The sequence below is a fragment of the Boleophthalmus pectinirostris genome, unplaced genomic scaffold (genome assembly GCF_026225935.1).
Source record: "Boleophthalmus pectinirostris isolate CB_2022bp ecotype Guang Dong unplaced genomic scaffold, ASM2622593v1 HiC_scaffold_12, whole genome shotgun sequence".
NCBI lineage: Eukaryota > Metazoa > Chordata > Actinopteri > Gobiiformes > Gobiidae > Boleophthalmus > Boleophthalmus pectinirostris.
In genome coordinates, this window is record NW_026571018.1 from 10,630,136 (window position 1) to 10,650,171 (window position 20,036).

At 38.6% G+C, this 20,036-nt stretch overlaps 2 protein-coding genes and 2 non-coding genes across 9 annotated transcripts; 2 read left to right on the forward strand and 2 right to left on the reverse strand.

The window, feature by feature from the left end:
• The first annotated feature begins 1,011 nt into the window (after nt 1–1,011).
• LOC129407524 (hepatitis A virus cellular receptor 1 homolog) lies at nt 1,012–5,357 on the forward strand. Of its 5 annotated transcripts, none has more exons than XM_055148921.1 (6): nt 1,012–2,094; nt 2,519–2,857; nt 3,429–3,470; nt 3,575–3,663; nt 3,793–3,874; nt 4,222–5,357. In XM_055148921.1, the coding sequence occupies exons 1-6, from the start codon at nt 2,064–2,066 to the stop codon at nt 4,254–4,256; spliced, it is 618 nt and encodes a 205-aa protein (XP_055004896.1). In that variant the 5' UTR covers nt 1,012–2,063; the 3' UTR covers nt 4,257–5,357. The 5 variants fall into 5 exon arrangements, with proteins under 5 accessions (XP_055004896.1, XP_055004895.1, XP_055004894.1 ...); XM_055148920.1 differs by having other exon boundaries at nt 1,631–2,094; nt 3,426–3,470; nt 4,222–5,355; XM_055148919.1 differs by having other exon boundaries at nt 1,721–2,094; nt 3,539–3,663; nt 4,222–5,353.
• A 4,302-nt stretch (nt 5,358–9,659) lies between these two features.
• LOC110156442 (uncharacterized) lies at nt 9,660–15,789 on the reverse strand. Of its 2 annotated transcripts, XM_020920642.2 has the most exons (4): nt 15,683–15,789; nt 14,576–14,644; nt 10,882–13,190; nt 9,660–10,794 (listed from the first exon to the last, which is right to left on the reverse strand). In XM_020920642.2, the coding sequence occupies exons 3-4, from the start codon at nt 13,030–13,032 to the stop codon at nt 10,552–10,554; spliced, it is 2,394 nt and encodes a 797-aa protein (XP_020776301.2). In that variant the 5' UTR covers nt 13,033–13,190; nt 14,576–14,644; nt 15,683–15,789; the 3' UTR covers nt 9,660–10,551. The 2 variants fall into 2 exon arrangements, with proteins under 2 accessions (XP_020776301.2, XP_055004785.1); XM_055148810.1 differs by having other exon boundaries at nt 9,660–13,190.
• A 684-nt stretch (nt 15,790–16,473) lies between these two features.
• On the reverse strand, nt 16,474–16,546 carry trnav-cac (transfer RNA valine (anticodon CAC)). Its single transcript has one exon. It is a non-coding gene; the product is annotated as a tRNA-Val (tRNA).
• Nucleotides 16,547–16,793: 247 nt separating this feature from the next.
• On the forward strand, nt 16,794–16,866 carry trnav-cac (transfer RNA valine (anticodon CAC)). Its single transcript has one exon. It is a non-coding gene; the product is annotated as a tRNA-Val (tRNA).
• The last annotated feature ends 3,170 nt before the right edge of the window (nt 16,867–20,036 follow it).

The window sequence follows — 20,036 nt, forward strand, 5'->3', positions numbered from 1 at the left end:
TCGTAAACTTCGGAATATGTTTTTTCCTAAATAAAAAACCTACACAAACAAAACTGCATTTAAAACCTCAATCCGCTTTTACTGTATGATTGTTCCTTTGATTCATATATGGATGAGCGTATTGATGAGTCACGCTGAAGTAACAAACTCAACTGTGTAGGAGACTCTCAGGTTTGTATATAGAAACCAAATTATTTTATATGAATCAGTCACAAAAAAGGAATTTAATGCTCATCTCAAAGAAACAGAACAGTTACTCCCTTCAACTGAAAAGAATTACACTTATGAAAACGATCCTTAATTTAAAATATGAATATATGATATTTAACGTAAACAAATTAATAAAACAATATTGATAATTCATATTGGGTTACAAATCAGAGGTGTGTTTTAAGAAGGCTTTCATGGACTACAAAGCCCAAAGGTATAATGGGAAATGCAGTGCTGTCAAACTGATTGAACCTGATACTTTTTGATGAAACGTGACGCCCTCATTAGCGTCCCTCCCTTCTCTTTCTCACATCTATCCACTTTTATATCAGCACAGATAGTAAAAATCAGACTGAAAGTGTCAGGTGTTGAACAATACTGATAATTTAATTGATCTTGATGAGCTAAAAGTCATTTTCAGCACCGAGCAAGCTGAAGTGTGAGCTCTGAATTATTTGCTCTCGTGAAGCGTGTGCCTGGAGGAAAATGGGAGATGCATTCACAAAGTTTTATGTCGTTTTATTCATTGCAACACTTCAAATGAACGTGTCAGAGGGACAGGTCTGTTCTTGGGTTCAGGCTGATTTTGCGAACAATCCAGGTGAGGGCATCTTAAACACACCTTATACTTATAATACATGTTTCATACATTTTAATAGAATGCATTTTTTGTTTCTGGAGTCCCTTCCATAAGCTAAGGTAACTTTTATGGAGACTTTCATAGAATTAAATGTACGAACTATTTAAATGCTTTGGTGCTTTTGCTGGCAAAATGATGCTCTGAGCAACAAGCATGTTTGAAGGATGTCTCCCTTTTTGGTGTTTGCTTTTGTTCAACAGTAAACAGTTTCTAACATTGTTACTGCAGCATCTCAGGTGCAATATGGGCGAGGATTTGTGATTATGCGTGCAACAGTGGCAGCTGAGGGTCCAAAATGAGGACAAAATGTAAAAAATGAGGACGCATAACAGAGGTCCGGACAGAAGGCTCTAAAACCGGACTGTTCAGCTGAAATCCGGACAAATGGTCACCCTAACTGACGCCAACGTCCTGTCCCCCTCCACCAGGACTAAACACAAGAACCTGGGAGGACAGGGCCTTCTCACCCTTTGGAACTCCCTCCCCAAACACATCAGAGACTCACCCACACTCCACATGTTTGAAAAAGCCCTGAAAACCCATCTCTTTAAAAGCACCTTTAATTAACTGTCTTTTTCTCTTGTTTGCCTTTGTGTGTCTCTTCATGTAAAGCTTCTTTGAGTATCTTAAAAAGTGCTATTCAAGTGCTATATATCATTATTACTATTATTATGTTTAAACAACAAACAACATCGTACAAAAGCACAGCTACAGTTTAAAAACACAATTTGGCTTCTCTGCAGCCAGATATTCATAAAAAAGATATGAATGATTAGCATTACAGGTCAAATATGGACTAAAATAAAAGGAACATTAGAAATCTGTCAAATAAAAAAGAACAGGGGAATAAAAGGATCCAGTAATTTAAAACATTATGACATTTGTCTTTCAACTGTTTATTTCTGCAGCGTTTTGGGTTAAAGAGGAAGTGAGTGACAGGAACTGAAAGCGTTGGACTCGAGACCCTGTGGTTTTCATGAGAAAAGCATAAATGCAATGGAGGAGAGTGATGTGTTACACAGGAGTGAAGAGTAAGGACTGCGCCACATCCAAACCAGGACCAGGTCTAAACTACATCTAGACCAGGACTAAACCAGGACTAGAGCAGGTCTAAAGCAGGTCAAGACCAGGACTTGTGTGAGCACTGACGGAGGCGGGGGTTCTCTGAATGCGACAAGTTTAAAGCTGCAAATCTGAAACTCACCACAAGAAAATGAACTACTACAGCCTGCTTCTACTGTCAGGTACTAAACCAGGACTAAACTGGGACTAAATAAGTACTATACCAGGACTAAACCAGGTCTAACCCAGACCTAACACAAGACTAAACCAGGACCAAATTAAAGATGAACAAGGACTAAATTAGGACTTAACTAGGAATGAACCAGGACTAACCAGGGCTGAACTCAGACTAAATCTGGACTAAAAAGACAGGACTAAACTGGGACCAAATTAGGGCTGAACCATGACTAAATTAGGAACAAATTAGGACTTAACCATGACTAAAGTAGGGCTAAACCTGGACTAAATAAGGACAAGGAGAGGACTAAATAAGGGTTAAACCAGGACTGACCCAGGACTAAATTATGACATAAACAGGACTAAACCAGGTCTAAACCAGGACTGAACCACTGCTAAACCAGGAATAAACCAGGTCTTTGGTTCCAGTGTGTGCAGGTGCATCTGTGGTGGTGGACTTGGGTGAGAACATCACTCTGAACTGCTCCTACTCAGTCTCTTACTACGGACGTCTGAACAGCTGCTGGTCCAGAGGAGTGCTGCCTAGTTATGGGATGTGTGGAGTAAAGACCATCATCTCCTCCAATAGAAGCGGTGTTATAAAGTCGGTCTCCCAGAGGTACGTCCTGGGAGAACATCTGGACAAAGGAGACGTGTCCTTGACAATCCTAAACGTGACGAGGGAGGACGCGGGGACATATGGCTGCAGAGTGGACATTCCCTGGATAAGTGATCAGAAACATCACTTTACTCTTAAGATACGACAAGGTAAATACAACCAGGTCTGTGGAACTGTTAGTCCTGGTTTAGACCTGGTTTAGGCCAAATTTAGCCCTGGTTCAGTTCTGGTTTAGAACTGATTTAGTCCTGGGTTAGACCTGGTTTAGATCTGGTTTAGTCCTGGTTTGGTCTTGGTTCAGTCCTGGTTTAGTTCTGGTTTAGTCCTGGTTTAGCCCTGGTTTAATCCTTATTTAGTTCTGCTTTAGTTCAGATTCAGTTCTGGTTTAGTCCTGATTTAGGCCAGGTTTATACCCGGTTTAGATCTGGTTTAGTCCTAGTTTAGTCCTGGTTTAGTCCTGGTTTGGTCCTGCTTTAATCCTTGTTGAGTTCTGCTTTAGTCCTTGTTCAGTCTTGGTTTAACCCTGGTCCAGTCCTGGTTTAGTCCTCGTTCAGTCTTGGTTTAAACTTGGTTTAGTGGTGGTTCGGTCCTGGTTTAGCCCTTGTGTAGTCCTGGTTCAGTCTTGGGTTAGTCCTGGTTTAGTCCTGGTTTAGACCTGGTTTAGACCTGGTTCAGTCCTGGCTTAAACCTGATGTCTTATTGCCTCTGTCTCTGCAGCAGATCGGACCTCGGCTTCTCCTCTGCACACGACCACCGCCTCAGGTAATACCGGCTACAAACTACAAACCCCAGAATGACCTGCATTGACCTCTGACCCCATGTGTCCCCAGATAATATAACCATCTCCCCTCACATGACCTCCTCAGACCATGTGACCTTCTCGGACCTTGTGACCCCCTCAGACCATGTGACCCGCGTGGAGCCGATCTGGACTTCCCCTGGACCCAGACTTGAAGTGAGCAGTTTTACTCTTATTTTGTCAGGACTAAACCAGGTCTAAATGAGGACTAAACCAGGTTATAAACCACACCACATGCTGTTCACAAGACTGTGGATTTAATAGATTTAATTTGACATTTTCTAGGAAGCAAAGACATCCACTGTGCTCCTGGTATCGCTGCTCCTCCCTCTGCTCTTCATCATCACAGCAACCATCCTCATCATCAGTGAGTCTGAGCCGGGACTGAACCAGGACTAAACCAAGACTGAACCAGAATTAAAACCAAGCCTAAAACAGGGCTAAAACAGACTCAAACCAGGACTGAACCAGGAGTAAACCAAGACTAAACCAGGACTAAACCAGGACTAAATTAGGACTAAACCAGGATTGAAACAGACCTAAAACAGACCTATACCAGGACTAAACCAGGACTGAATCAGGACCAAACTAGGACTAAACTAAGACTGAAACAGACTTAACTACAGCAGGACTAAACCAGAACTACACCAAGACCAAACCAGGACTAAACCAGGTCTACATAACTTTTAATGTGATGATTTTATTGTGTTTCAGCAGTGAGGAAATGGCGTCTCTTTCAGAAAATGTAAGTTCCTTTTTCTTTTTGCTGACATTCTTTTTTCTGACTCTGCTCTTTTATTTTTTTTAATAAATTTGACTTTTGGTGGTTTGGGGTCTTCTTCTCATGACTCAGATCTGAAGAACATTTTATCGCTCAGTTTGAGAGATGTTTGATAATTTCCACTGCTTCTGGTAAAAAGCTTTAATCAGTTGGAACACCCTGGTATCTCGTGGCAGAGTGGTTAGACCAGACTGCTTGTTTTAAATGTCGTGGTTTTTCGTCGGCCTTTGTGCTCTTGTGCAAACTGAAACCACAGACGCCTTGAGATCTGAACAGGTAGCCTGAGACCTTCACAGAGCACAGAGACTCAAAACCGTGTGAGACTTTACTGACAATACTGAGTCAGACGTAAACCGACCATCTTTCCTTAAAGCAGACCTGTTGTGCTTGTGTCTGCTATATAATTATAATCTATGACACCATTATGTTAAAATTTTGACATTTTAAATCACAATATTGATCTAAAACAATTAAAAAACAAAACAAAACAAAAAAACAGAAATAAAACAGTGGTGCCTAATGGGAGCTGATGTCATCGTAAATGAAGTCACACAAAAGCACCGCATGCTGTCAACTTCTCCTTTGGATAGCTGCAGATCACACTAGTATCAGACTTTTTTTCATTTGTACCAAAATAACTTCATAGTGCTGCCAAATCCTACGCGGATCACAAATTAAAAAAATAAAACTGGAAAATAAATTGGTGAAAATGTGGGGGTAGATTGGTGCTTCTATCTTCTATCTTAAATACAGGAGAGTAAAGATTACTCAAACATGCACAAATCACAAAAAATAGAAAGTACATGAGAAGAGAATAATTATAACAAGCTCTAAAAAGCCAATTTACAGACAAATACAGGGTTCCCACTCTTTTACACTGACAAAATTTCACTTTTTCATGACCTGAAGTGAATTTTCCATGACTTTACGGCACCTACATGTGTAGAATTGATCAGGCTTTTAGAGGTAAATATGAAATGTTAACCCTTTCCACTCACCTTATGGTTTGGTATTATAGTTTTTTAACATTCAAAATACTGTGCATTTATTGTCATCTCTTTTAAACAAAAGGCGTTTACGTTCGGTAATAATCATAATGGCCTAATGAGAACTTAACAGAATGCTGCATGAAAGAGAATCTAAAATGGGGTCTCCTCCAGCTCAGGGAGGTGTGAGAACCTGTAGTTATCGTACGGGCTGTGAACCAGCACTGCATACATCACTTCCTGTTCGTACAGCTCAGTTTTCCACATTCTCATGACAGGAGTCTGCCCATAACAAAACTGAAGATACAAGCATAGATGGTATATATAAATGGACATAGCTAATGCAATAGCCACCATGTTCCAAATAGGAACTGAGCACGAGCGTGAAGATGTTTACTGGACACACACAGATCTCTCACCTGATGACTGTACTTCTCCAGGATGTCCATCAGATTAAAGGTGAAACGATACGACCCATATCTGGAGCTGGACAAGAAGGCTGGAGACGAGGCGAAATTGCGGGAGGATCCCTTCCTCTTCTTCCTCATCCCAGTAACCCCCGCCCCACTCCCCATATGCTCCCATCAGTCTGAACTTCTCTTCGACCCCACCTGGATGCACTATCTTCATGTTCCTGGTCTCTGCCTCTCTTAGGTCTCCAGGAGTGACAGTCAGACTGAACCACACCACCTGTAATCCACCATAGTTGGGATTTCTGAGTCCTCTGAATCCCTTGAATCCCCTGATGCCCTGCAGACCATTTCTATCAGTGCTGTGGCTCACATGAGTCACATGGAGCTCTGGTCTGGGATAAGCTAGAATTTTATATCTATTATCTGGTGAAATCTTCTCCAGATATTGGTTGTAGGTGTCATCGTAGTAGTTTGTTAGTTCCTTTAATTTAGTCAGAGTCAGGTGTTGTCCTTCCTCTGTGTAAGTCGCCATCACAGCTGCACGTCTTGTCTCTGGGCTTCCGGGATAACAGTCAAAAAGTTTCAAAGCAAATCTGAAGCTACTCCTCTGAGCTGCCTCGCCACGGACAGAAGTCCCTCCCCCTTTAACAGAAGCCCCTCCCCTCTGACAGAGGTCCCTCCCTCTCTGACAGAAGCCCCTCCCCTCTGACAAAAGCCCCTCCCCTCTGACAAAAGCCCCTCCCCTCGTACTGTAGCCCGCTCAGACTCATATGAACAGAGCAGTGTGGAAGTAAAACAACTTGTGTAAGCAGTCGCCCTCAGTCTCTCTATAAAGGGTTATAGGTCAGAAATCTAGGGATAATACTGGTGTCAGACTTGAACTTTAAAAAAGTCCATATTACGCAATGTTCTGATCTTTGCTATAATGTAGTTTCCTCGTCAAAAACATTCCTGGTGTTGGGTTTAGTTACCTTCACACATGTTAAACATACAAACCCTGCACATTTAGGTTTAGTTCTTCTCTGAAACTGAAAACAGCCTGTTTCACCTTGTGATGTCATATACTAATACAGGACATGCTCCACTGTGTTTTTAAACTCCATACACCTTCTCTAGAATCATTTATATGATTTCAGCCCTGGACTTGGCTTTTTCTACTAAACTAAAGGTAAAAGGTAACAGAGCATTTTGAGATTTGGAGATGTAGATAGACTAATAATAAATGTTTGAATGAATGAAACAAATGAAATAAAAATGAACGAAACAAAACACAACTCCAAGTATATTTTTTGGTGAGGTAACAACATTATATGACTTTTCACCATCCAAAAAACATTGCAAAATCAAATATACTGTCTAAAGCAGATTTGGAGACCATGCGTTTGTCTGCAGCAGGTTAGACCAGTGTTTCCCACCCAGGGGTACGAGGGACACCTGGGGGTAATGGCTTCGGATTTAAAAGAAAAATAAAATCGAATAGTATTTGGATCTAAAATGTTCTTAGCAATACAATTTACATCTTTAATAATGTTTCTGAATTATTTTTACATAATTATAGTTAAAATAAGAAAGTATAAAAAACTTATAATTGGCTATATCATTAAAAGCCTCAAAACTCCGGTACATGATACAGGAAGAACTGAAAAGTGTGAGACAACGCTTTACAATAGGCCTGTCACAATAACAAATTCTTAAGCATACTAGAAATTTAATAATAAACGACCATTTTGAAAGTACTGATACAAAAGCAATACAGCAGGATTATCTCAGTAAACCATTTTAAATAGACAGTAAGATTAAAAGGTCTGAGCTGCAACAAATAGCTCTCAGCTCTCTACAGCTCAAATCTTAGCATAAAATAACAAAAATCTCCCCATTATTGCAAAGAAATTGTACATATGATAAATATTGAGCCCCAAATATATTGTTTCTTTTATATCCTGAACAATAGTAAATGGGTTTGGGAAAAGGCCATTAGAATATCAACTTATTATTCAATACATGAAATCTGGACCAATATATTTTGGTGCTCATTATTTATCATGTGCATGTTTTCTGTTGCAATAGTGGGGAAGTTTCTGCTATTTTTTAAATGTAATATGGTAAGATTTGAGCAGTAGAGGGTTGAAAAGTGACTTCCAAGACTAATTATTGGTTCTTTCTGTTATGTATTTGTTGTAGGTAATGGCTTTTAAAGGTCCTATATCAAGCAAAATTTACTCGTGTAAGCTTTAAGACATGTTAGAATGTTGCCACCTCCAGATGGTTCTGTTCAAGGTGTATGGAGTTTAAAGTCTGGGTGGGTTTCCTCTTGGCACTCCGGTTTCCCCATCAACCCAACCCAAAAAACCTGCAACATAAGTCTCTAGGAAGAATAGCTGATAGCTAATACAACAACATCAATTAAATACAACAAAGACACAGTGGAGGTTCCTGTATTACCACATGACATCATAAAGCTTCTTGATTCTCAATTTTTCAGCTGTCAATCAAATGCGGCATATTAAGTGGTGTACCAAAGCTCAAAGGAGACAAGAAAAGAAACCACAGAGGAAACTTGAGTGAGGGTTCAAGAGGCAGACAGCAGATACAATAATACAACTGTATTAGTCTTGTTATAGAAATCTGTACTCTAGAGCAGGGGTTTTCAAATTGGGTGAATGTGAGCCTCCCCTTAGAGGAGGTAAAGACGGCCCCTTCCCCAAAATCCCATCCCCTCCCATCCCATCAGTTGGCCTATCCAAATCAACAGAACATGCTTAACATTTATAATCTGTGTCAAAACTACAGCTGACGACACCTGATGATTGAAATTGAAATCGGCACATGTCTGGGTCTTATATTAAGCACATGGGCTCGAACTTGTTCGACTTTGCTATACGCAGCGCTACACGATAGGATGCTGCAATTGCCTTGATGTTACTAGAGCCAAACGATTGCATAATGCTTTTCTGTTACTGTAAATCATCCCACTTCCTCTCATAAAACTCAACTGGCTTGTTCTCTAAATTCGTGTGCTCTGTCTCAGTGTGATGTGCCTGGTCTCAAGCTGTCTTTCGCAAGCATCTCTTTGCAGACGGTGCATTTTACAGCTAATACATGCACGCACAATTACCGATATCAATACTGCTGCAGATGTGGACCGTTATCCTATAGGACACTCTGGCCTTGTGCCTCCATAAAGTCTATTGCTCAATGCTAACTTGTTATTCTACTGACACTCTTGAGTCTTGACTTGTGATGACCCAACCTTGTGCTGACCTATCCTTGAAGGAGAGTTATGTCATATGTGTTTGCCTCATTCTGTGCCTCATGTGAACCTGTGGGGTATAAATACTCTGTATGCATTGTTAAGTTACAGACGAGTACAGACTGTCAGGGACAGGCTCTGTGATTGTGTGCACACAATTGCTTTAATAAAGCAGACTTTTTGATTCAAGACAACTTTTCAGTTCTTTTATTGTTTGTAGTCTAGAAATTCCACAAGTCTCAATGTAAGGAATTTGTATTGTTGCAACAGCACAAATACAGGGACAGCAGTAAAGGATGTATGACATGTTAAATAATCCTTAATTTGACAGTAAAACAAATTTAAAAACATGTTCAAACACTTTTATCTAAAACAAAAGATGTTGATTTGACTTTGATTTAAAACTCCTGGAATTGTAATATTCGAAAAATAATCCTAAATAATAGTCCACACTACAGGGTCGTTTTTGGTCTCTCTCTGCTCCTGTCTCCTCCCCGTGTCTCCTCTGTGGGTGGAACTGCCTCACCCATTTCCTGCAGAGTCAAGGAGAGGAATCAAAGAAAAGAAAACGAGGAAAGAGATATGAGATGTGCCCAAGAACTCAGCCTAAATATGTGTGTTAAACATGTGTCACTGAAACAAAACTCAACTCCAGGTATATCTGTGACTGGCATGGAATGCATTTTATAGCCCCAGCATGTAACTCACAGGGATTATGTCTGTTTTAGCGCATATAATGTATTCAGTATCATTTAATTGGTCTCATGTTATAAGCCATTCTAAAGCTTGTGTCTCGCCAGTAAGGCAACACCATTTAAAGCTGGAAACCAAGGCAGTGGCTGTACTTTATAGGATTATTGGCACAAACTGCAGCGGGCCAATGCCCACCTTACCATGCTACTTGTAGACTTTGAGTTACTACTTAAGACCAACCACATCTTAAGATTACTTGAGTAATAATTTCAGTACAAGTAAAAGTATGCTGCTACAATTCCTTTAAAAAGTTACTCAAGTAAATGTAACACGTACCTCTGAATGTGTGTTGGCTGCACAAAACATCACATTATCAACACTGAAACAAACTAAATATATTGCAACATTCTCCATCTGATAGTAATTTGCTTTTTTTTTTTTTTTTTTTAAATAAATGTCAAAAATTGCAGATTTGATTCATAATTTACAGAGTCAAAAATTGTCCTTGATTTGGCACAAGCAGCACGAATTATCATTTTAAGTTTAATCAATAATTAAATAAATCTGTTTTACAGAAAACAAAAACAGCAAGTGCCACCGAGCTACATGACTGAACGAGACAACTTTAAACCAAGATCTAAACCAGGTCTGAACCAGGACTAAAGAAAATTCTTATGTCACCGAGAAGAACTGAACCATTTGCTACTAGATCCACACCATAGACTGGTCTTAAAACTTTTAACAAGGACCAATTTGGGACTAGACCTGGTAAATCTATAATCAGTCCTGGTTATATCTGGCTCAGGGCTACTTCATTATGACAAAATAATAATTCGGCTCACAACTGAAACCACAATTACACATTTTATTATTTAGTCACATTTCAGTCCTGGTCTAGTCCGATTTCAATCCAGGTCTAGTTTATTCTATGTCCACGTCGATATCCACCGGTATAAATTTCTGAACAAATATGACATCATCACTGCACTCGTCTGGCGCCTCGATCTCCCTCTTCTCCTCTTCCTCTTTGCAGATCTCTCCTTCCGCTGCCTCGAATGGTAACTCAAACACGCGGTTCATGTAGTCCCCTCTCCTCGCGCTTTTACGCACCATGGCTAGCACCTGTGCCGCCACCGACCACGCAAACTCCACTCTGCGATGTGTCTGTGAACTCAAATCAAAGTTATAGTCCAAGATTTCGTATAGAGCTGGCACATAGCGGTTACACTTGGTTTTGACAAAGTGGTGCACCTCGAAAAGCGCTCCCCTCGTCAACAGCTTCAGGTCCAGCTTTTGTTTCGTCGCAGATTTGCAGCTCAAGTTCAAATCCAGACCGATTTCTTTGCATATTCCATACGTGCATTTTTTTGCTGTTTGCATCGGTAAAGGAGATGCTTCTTCCAAATTTGAATGTTTATCTATTACTGCACCATAATTCTTTAAATTCACAACTTCAATCAGCCAGTGGTTTGTTTTAATCAAACAAAATGGCTTCTTGATAATGAATTTGTTCCCATTTAACCATCTACTGAGGCCTTTCGCTTCCTCAGATGCCGAATTTTGTAACTTCATGTCAAAGTTATGTTCCAAAACATCGTGCATTAGATCTTGGGGTTTGCTGCAAAGACGTCGGGAGAAACTGAAAATTTCCAGCAACGCTCCGTTAGTCAGAGTGTTCAGGTGCAGCATTCTCCCGGGCAAACGGCCTTTTCTCGACCAAAGATTTAGTCCAATTTTCTTACAATATGGAAACTCCTCGGACAAATCCTCATCTGGGGAATTATCTGACATTTTTTCATTTTGGAATTCCGCAGTCACTTCCTCGGAAATGTAAATCTCTGGAAATTGAATGGGCATGCTCATAAATGGTTCGATGTGCACTTGGTTTAAAATACACTTCTCTCTGCTGAAAAGATATGACTGGAAGCTGTCTTGAAACTGGAAGTTAAAGTTACTTTCAATGATGTTTAACAGGAAGTGGACCAAACCACGCGATAAGTGTGAGCAGAACTTGTGGACTTCGTAGAGCGTGTGGTTGGTCAGCAGCTGCTTGTCTAGATGTTTTGCACGCCCAGATGCTACGTTAAAATCCAATCCAATTTCTCTACTGCGACAAAACATTAAATTGCTCTCAGTTCCTTTACGAAGTATTTCTATGATCCTGTTTGATCGTATAGTCCACTCTTTTTGCTTCACTGACTTCTGAGACATCGGCAAAGTATCATCACAGAATAAATCGAGAATCGGCAACTCCGGGACAATTTTACGTGGACGTTTGTTGCGAACGCTGTAGTGGTAAGTTGGATCTTCTTTCTCTAATATTTCGGATTCTGGGAAAACTGTCTCTACATCTACTACCGTGTCTTCGATTTTTATGTCTTCTGAATCAACATTTGTCTCTAAATCTGCGTCAAAATCTACTGGGCACATGTAGGACGACTCTCCCTCTGCTGGTTTTTCATCCCACAAGAAATCACTGCTCAAATGCGTCACAGTGGACCTTCGTTTTTCAGGAACAACCTCGATTTCGCTGTCCAAGTCGATTGTTCTCTTCATGGTATGTTTTCTCAGCATGAACTGAAAGGTTTCCTCAAAAAATGCCTCGCGATTGACAAGTGGCGTGGCTAGTTTTTTGTCGTAAACAGTCCTCACCTGCAAGCTCAAGTAGCACGGCTCAAAAACTTCTCCAAAATTGTGCAAAATCAGTTCCTTGAGCATTTGAAGGTAACGCCCACCCAGGGACTCCACAAAATCCAGCATTTCCAGAATCATTCCCAGGGTTAGGAGCTTCGTGCTGAGTTTTTGCTCTGGTGTGTTCGAGGGCCGTAGAACAAATGTAATTCCAAGCTTTTTACACAGAGGGTAGTTGCTCATGCTTAGCTTATAGATGTACCCAGGGCCCTTTTTCATGAAAATTGGATCACCTTTTCGGTCATCATAAAACTGCATATTTTGTGTATTTTCAGATGGTAAGTCTCTGTTTTCTGGTGTAACTTTCGGTAGAACAAAAACCTCTTGCAATTTTTCATAGAGTTTCAGACGACCGCGGAGTTGGCTGTAAAAAAATTTGGCCGTAGAATAAACTTTATTAGCAAAGTTGCCACATTCTGGACTGTCTGGACTCAACCTGATATCAAAATGAAACTGCAAAATATCAAACAAATGGTAACAGGGTGACTTGTTGACAGATTTGACAAAGCTGTGCATGTCCAAGATGGCGCCATTGTTTACGAGGTCCACTGGGATTTTCTGGGCTCGTTCGAAGGCAGGGTTGAACTCTATTCCGATGGCGGTCGCATATGGAAACACAGATGAAACCTGTCTGTTTTTCAGTACTCTCCAAATGCGCCGTTGCCAAATGTAGTTACTGTCAATGAAGTCTTCATCTGTGTCATCGCTCATGGTGAAAGTTTGACAAAAAACAGCTTTATAATAAATATTCAAAAGTCCAAAGTTATTCCCATTTTATGTCAGGACAAATTACTGATTTTTTCTGAAGTTGAGGGATGAGTTTCCAGGATCCAGCCTCAGATTTTATTCAAAATGAAGTCATCATAATTCTGAAAAATGAAAATAAAAGGTTGTTACTATGAATACATGTTTGCCAGTTTCCGTAAAGCAAACCCATTATCGACTTTGGAGCTTTTAACCACGTTATAGTTGTTTCACTTCACATTTACTGTCTGAAGCTATATTTAGAGTGACTCATGCATGTTAGAGTCATCTTTATACTCTTGTATTCAAAGCATCACTGCTCAGATCTACCACTTTATATCACACTTCCTTAATCAGTGATATACTTAGGAACTGGCATCGTGTCGTAGTCATTTTTATACAAATGGAAAAGTTCTGCTGTTCGTTAGTATGATGTGCACAATCAGAAAGCATCCTGCTAATGAAACTACAACACATCGCATCAGGTTTGTCAAGTTGTGGTGTACAGTTTTGTATCATGCTTTTGTGTATTTAAAGAGAATTGTCGTTTGTCGCTTGTGGGCACAGATAACCACAAGGCGGGTTCGAGTAGATTAGACTGAGGGCTGTAACGGAAAACTGACTTTTTGGATCGTTCTACCATGTTATAATGTTGGTCCCAAACATTCAAAAACACCTGAACAAGTTTTAGATGCCAGTCATGATCTTTCTCGAGCCCTAATTGAACAAAACAATGCAATAAACAAGACACTACTAGTTTCCTCAGGTTTGTTTTAGTTTCATTAACAGGATGCATGAATATACCATTGTTAAAATCTGATGGATTCAACATTTATATTAATCTCACTGTGTATGTAATGGTAATGTAATATTCACTTTTGTTACTTAATCATATTATAATCAATGTATCAATATGTGCACTTAAACAATTCTGTTTCTGAGTATTGCAGATTTCATGAGTTTGCAGAAGGTCACGAAGTCCTATCAAATTCAATAACAGGAAACATCTTGGGCGACCATTGCTTAAGGAGGATAAAACTAAGGAGGATGAAATGAGGAAGGGCAGACTGACCTTAACTCTGGCCTGAATACTGTATTGAAGTGTTATTTTTGTGTTTCCTGTAAGCAAAAGAAGAACTACTCCTTTAATGTTTAATGTTTGCATGTTCCCCCTCCCGTTCTGACAGGAGTAGTTCCCATTGTAACTAGGGGTCCTAATATTGAATAAAAGGCGTGGAGAAACGAGAGAAGGCTTTAGAGGGTATTGGGCGAACAACAACTAGTTTCATGTAACTAGAGTTCTTCTCTCGGTACTCCCTCCACGCGTGTAAAAGATATTAATCTCTTGTCTTCTCTCTTGTTAAATATTGAGTATAGGTAAAGGTGAACCTATCAAAATCTAAATATGTTATGTGCTTTTTGATTATTGTTGTATTTTACTGCTCACTGTGGTTAAACTGCCCCTTGGGGACAAATAAAGTGATACTGACTGACTGATTGAGTTACTTACCTTTACGTTTTGCTCCTAGTTGAGGTTTAACTCCTCTGTGACTCCTCTTTATGCGTGGCATTTCTGTCACTGGAGGGAAAAAAAAAAGGTTATTAAAATCCTATATTTCAGTTGATTTGCTCACATAAAAACAATCAATCCAATATTTTAATTAAAAATAAAATATTACATGTGTTAATTAAATAAATGAATAATACGTTCAGTGTTAAATCCAATAACTTTATTTCATTTAGATCTTATGAAATAATATTCATTTACTGTCAGGTCAACTAATTGTGAACAGATTGTGAGTAAAAACTTTATGTTTTCGTCCTGATTGGATTAAAAATATATATAAATAACCATATTTAGACACTAATCAATACTAAAACCAGTGTTGAAAGTTGAAAAAACACCAATATAGGCTGCACAATTCTCCAGGAGCATTCACATCTGAAGAAATTGAAATCTGAATTTTAAAATGATCTAAGAATCCCATGCATTTTAGAAGATGTTTGTAGAGATCCAAACTAAAGGGTTAACATCTTTTACTCAGAATAAGACCCCATGGAGACACAGGGAAGGAATCTGACACACATCTTCATTTGTAGTATAATTATATCACTCTCAAAAGAGTCTGGCTGTGTTGTGTTGCTGCCACTTTCAGCCCGCAGATGGTAGTGCTGTGATAGTTTTTGCATTATTTTATTATTTTTAATTAACAGAGCGAGACACAATTAAATAAACGCAATGAGAATGTAGACTATGAAAAATTAGTGCAGATCTGAAGTGTCGGACAGTCTTAAATATTACAAAATAAAGCACTTTTTTCAGAGGTTTGAGGTTTGTTATGGTTAAACAAAATGGCGGCTACATCTACAAATAAAACATTCATTACTTTTCATCCAAATATATGCGCGTGTGGTGGAAATATGCAGTAAAAATAAGGACTTTGGACCAATTTAGACCTGAATTTAACTCGTTATTTGAGCTATGACACCAGGAAGGAATGCAATTAATGAGACCAAACCAGGCTACACGTGTACCCCGCGCGTAAAACAACGTCATGCGGGATATTTTAAAGATATTTTAGACATGTCTCGGAGTTTGTGGATGAAAATTACTTACTCAGAGATTCAGAAGTTGCAGGAGACGAGTTTGTGCCACACTGTTAGGTTTGTGCCCGGGTCTGTGCAGGCTACAGCAGCACGCATGCGCAGAACAAAGAGCACGCCGCTTCAGGGCGCACGGGAATAACGAACAGTGGGGCAATTAGAAAGGTAAAAGCATGTAAGGTATGTAATTAATTTATAATGATGATTATATATATATATATATATATATATATATATATATATATATATATATATATATATATATATATATATATATATATATATATATATATATGCCTTTCTGTGCTTTGAACTATATATACTATTAAAAAAAGTAACAAGGCGCCACATCAGAGGTGGTAGAGCAGCCAAAAGTTTTACGTATTTGGGAAACTATTAATCAAGTAAGAATAACCTAAAGAGTAACAGTCGGAACATCTGATTTACAATTTGAAGATAATGTAATTGGAAGGACAAATCATTCAATAAATAATTAACTAAACTAAGTCATTTCTGAAGGAGCAGTGCAAGAAACACAAATGTTCAAATTTTCAACATAAAGCGATTGTCACTTACAGACTTACAGTGGGAAGAGTAATCGAACTTTTACTCAAGTAAGAGTACAAACGTGGACATTTAAATTATGTAAATTTGCTTTCATTCATGACTTCAGTTTAATTTCACAAATATTCTCTACAAAGCTGATCTTTGACTCTGGGAAGATGCGAGCGGCTGTCACTATTGGTGTGTCGAGGCGCTAATGCGGGGAAATTGAAAGCCGCGATTAATTAGAAGCAATAAAGTTGTTTCCGCCCGGTTTCGAACCGGGGACCTTTCGCGTGTGAGGCGAACGTGATAACCACTACACTACGGAAACTGTGAAAGCTCAGTTACCGTATATTTTATTTTTGATAACACTATAAAACACCTTACCTGTATGTTTGTGACGTAATGCAACGATTTCCTGAGAGTTTCCAGCAACTCCGGTTGAAACATCAGGTCTTCATCTTCACCTTTGTTTCATTCAGTTAAAACACACACAAACCATGTCACAATCGCTCAGACATTCACACTTTAATTTGAAACCAACATTTTATTTTGAAAGGCTTTACAGAAAGTGTATCGTTTCCGTAGTGTAGTGGTTATCACGTTCGCCTAACACGCGAAAGGTCCCCGGTTCGAAACCGGGCGGAAACATCTATATTTCTTTTTCTCATTACAACAAAACTCTGCAGTTGAACGGAATTCTGTGATGTTCTCTGAAACCCACCGCTGATGCACTTTGTAAACAACTTCAGGAGAATTAACATTTGAGAGAGGACTGAAAAAAGAACTGATGAACTAATAAAAGAATCCTGTGAATTTAAGAAGACTGAAGAGGTCTAAGCTTCAGGTACAAGATTTATCTTTTGTACTATACACTGGTTATGATTACATAAACACCAAAACTCTGTTCATGGTCTCATTTATGGAGAATTATTCAAATGTCATGTGAACAGTTACATCTGATTACTGTGTCAAATCTACCTCATGTTACAAAGGAAATCAATATTGCTGCATTTTCATGGATGGAACTGTCAATATAAGTCCAAAGGTACAACTAGAGATAATCGTTCATCCATGAGTCATTACAACAGCCGCTGTAAAGTTAAATTTCCACCTGGCCTCTAAGACAAAACAAAGTAAAGCTTGTGTCCACGAGAGTGCGCCACACTCCAGAGTTTGTTTGAGCATAGGACACAGAGCTGTTATTTGTGTGCAGGGGTGCGTTGAGTAGACTTAAACTATACTCAAGTAAGAGTAACATTACTTGAAAATAACATTACTCAAGTAGAAGTACAGAGCAGTGGTCTAAGAAATGACTCAAATAAGAGTAAAAAAGTATTTGAGAAAAGTACCGTTTAAGTAAGAGTAGGCCTAACCTAAAGAGCAACTATCTAGATGTAACAACTGATTTATAATTTGAAGTAAATGTAATTGGAAGAACACAACATTAAAAAATGCACAAAATGTGGTATTTTCAAAGGATGAGACAAACTAAATAATTTCTGATGGAGAGATACAAGAAACACAAAATAATGTTCAAATATTGTCAAGATAAAGCTTTTGTCACTTGTAGACTTACAGTGGGGAGAGTGAAATAACTGAGATAACTCCTTAAAGTAAGCAAAATAATACTGCTAAAAGTACAATTTCTTTAAAAAGTTACTCAGATAAATGTAACTGAGTATCACCTCTGAATGTAAGACAGAGGCACGGCAGGCACACGTCACTATAAAGCCATGAAAGTACAGAAATAACAAAAATATAGGTCCACGTAATAATTATAAAAATAGAAAAACCCTCTCACCTTATAGAGCATGACAGATTTTCATGTTTTTTTCAATTTCTGACTTGATTTGATGGGATAGTACCTGTGGTCAATATTTATCAAAGTTTTACATCAGTTAAGTGGAAAAAATGAATATGATTTCTACCTTTTGTTGTCTGAGCTGTCCTCAAATACATGTTAAGTTGATTAGCACAATTATTTCTCTTATCACTCTGCGTTGATATGTATGTAACTTGTATTTCTGTATAAATATTCTGGGGCAGAGACTCTGGGAGATACTCGGAGGAGATCCTCAGGGGGATGCTCTGGGAGGAGAGGCTGTTGGTCCATATCTGCTGTAACAACAAGAATAAACCTTGGTCTGTATTCCAAAAACTCACCGAGCTTCGCAAATGGATTAATTATTTATCGTCAAGAGATCTATATAATTTTTCCCACAACAACATTGAGAAAAAAACAAAAATTCATGAAGTAGTGCTGAGTTCAAAAGCAGAATCAACATTGAAAACTCCAAAATGCAGAGAAGATTTACGCACAAGGAAGCCATTCATTTAACAAAATAAAAGGGTTGTCATTTATTTAAAATTTTGTATTATTACTGTTATTATGTTTTTAAGGACAACAGAATATAACATTTAACAAATTACAATAATCAACATAAAACAAAACACAAAAACATAAAGCAACACCCACAACAAATACAAAAACAAAAAAACAAAAAAAGCGCCCCACCCCATTTCCCCCCGACCACACACACCGACACAAATTTGGTTAAATAAAACAAAAATAATGTGGTAGTGCAACATAAACACACCAGTGGGCCCCCCTACAATGATATATTTTGATCAATTTATAATACTTAAACTAATATTATTTTCACCATCACTTCCTTTCATCATATTTTACTATTTATTACTAACTCAAAACATAATTTTAAAGGCATTTCTTTTTGTTCTCCCATTTTTAAATACACATTTTTAGTCTCTATACTTTAACTAATAACTAAACTAATTGTCATTTACTTTTTGTTAGTGTAATCATTAGGGGTGTAACGATATCCAAGTCTCACAATATGATATCGTCACTGTATGAACCTCACGGTATGATATTTATTGCGATATCGTGGGAAAGCTCATGACATGATGGGGAGGGATGTAACAATATCCAAATCTCTCGGTACGATATTTTAATGATTTCACTCTTAATACGCTACTTTTTCCTCTTAAAATGCCTGGACAAGACTTAATCCAAAGAACTACGACTTAAAAGTGTTTAGAACTGTAGAAAAGACTTGTAATTCGATATATTGTGATGATCCATGATATCATTGTGAGAACTTTGACGATACCATATCACGATATTTCGGTTATTGTTACACCCCTAGTAATCATAACTATTGCATAATTTTAAATCACAATATTAATCTAAATTGAAACTAGTCAGCTTCTGTGTTAGAAAACTGTGGTGCCCAGTGGGAGCTGACGTCACCGTAAACGTGATCACAACAAAGTGGCGCTGTTAGCTCCTCTGGATTGCTGCACATCATACGAGTGATTTTTTTATTTTTTATTTTTTCATTTCTACCTAAACACACTGCTGAACCCTACGTGTATCATCGATTAAGAAAATAAATTCACTCAAACATGCATGAATCACTCAGTATAACAAGCTCTGAAAGATTCATTTAACAAAACAAGTTGACATTAATGTTATGGTTTTAGGTAACAGTTACGCAATTATCTCTACGTACAATCAAAAAGTACAATTATGAACTTCAACAAAACTTTCAAAATAGAAAATAGTAGGTAAGATTCGTAGTGAAATCTTAAATCTAATGATGTTTGTGTTTTAATGATGTGAGTCTAACCTGTCATATTCACTGTAAACTGAGCGTGTTGTGTGTTACAGTGGTTCCGGAGGGTCCCCCGGGCGCAGCGCTGTCCTCCCCCAGAGAGGGCGCTCCGAGTGGGACACCTGAGGCCCAGTACCCCACCTCCACTTCCACCTCCCCCTCTTTATCTGCTCTGTTCCATTC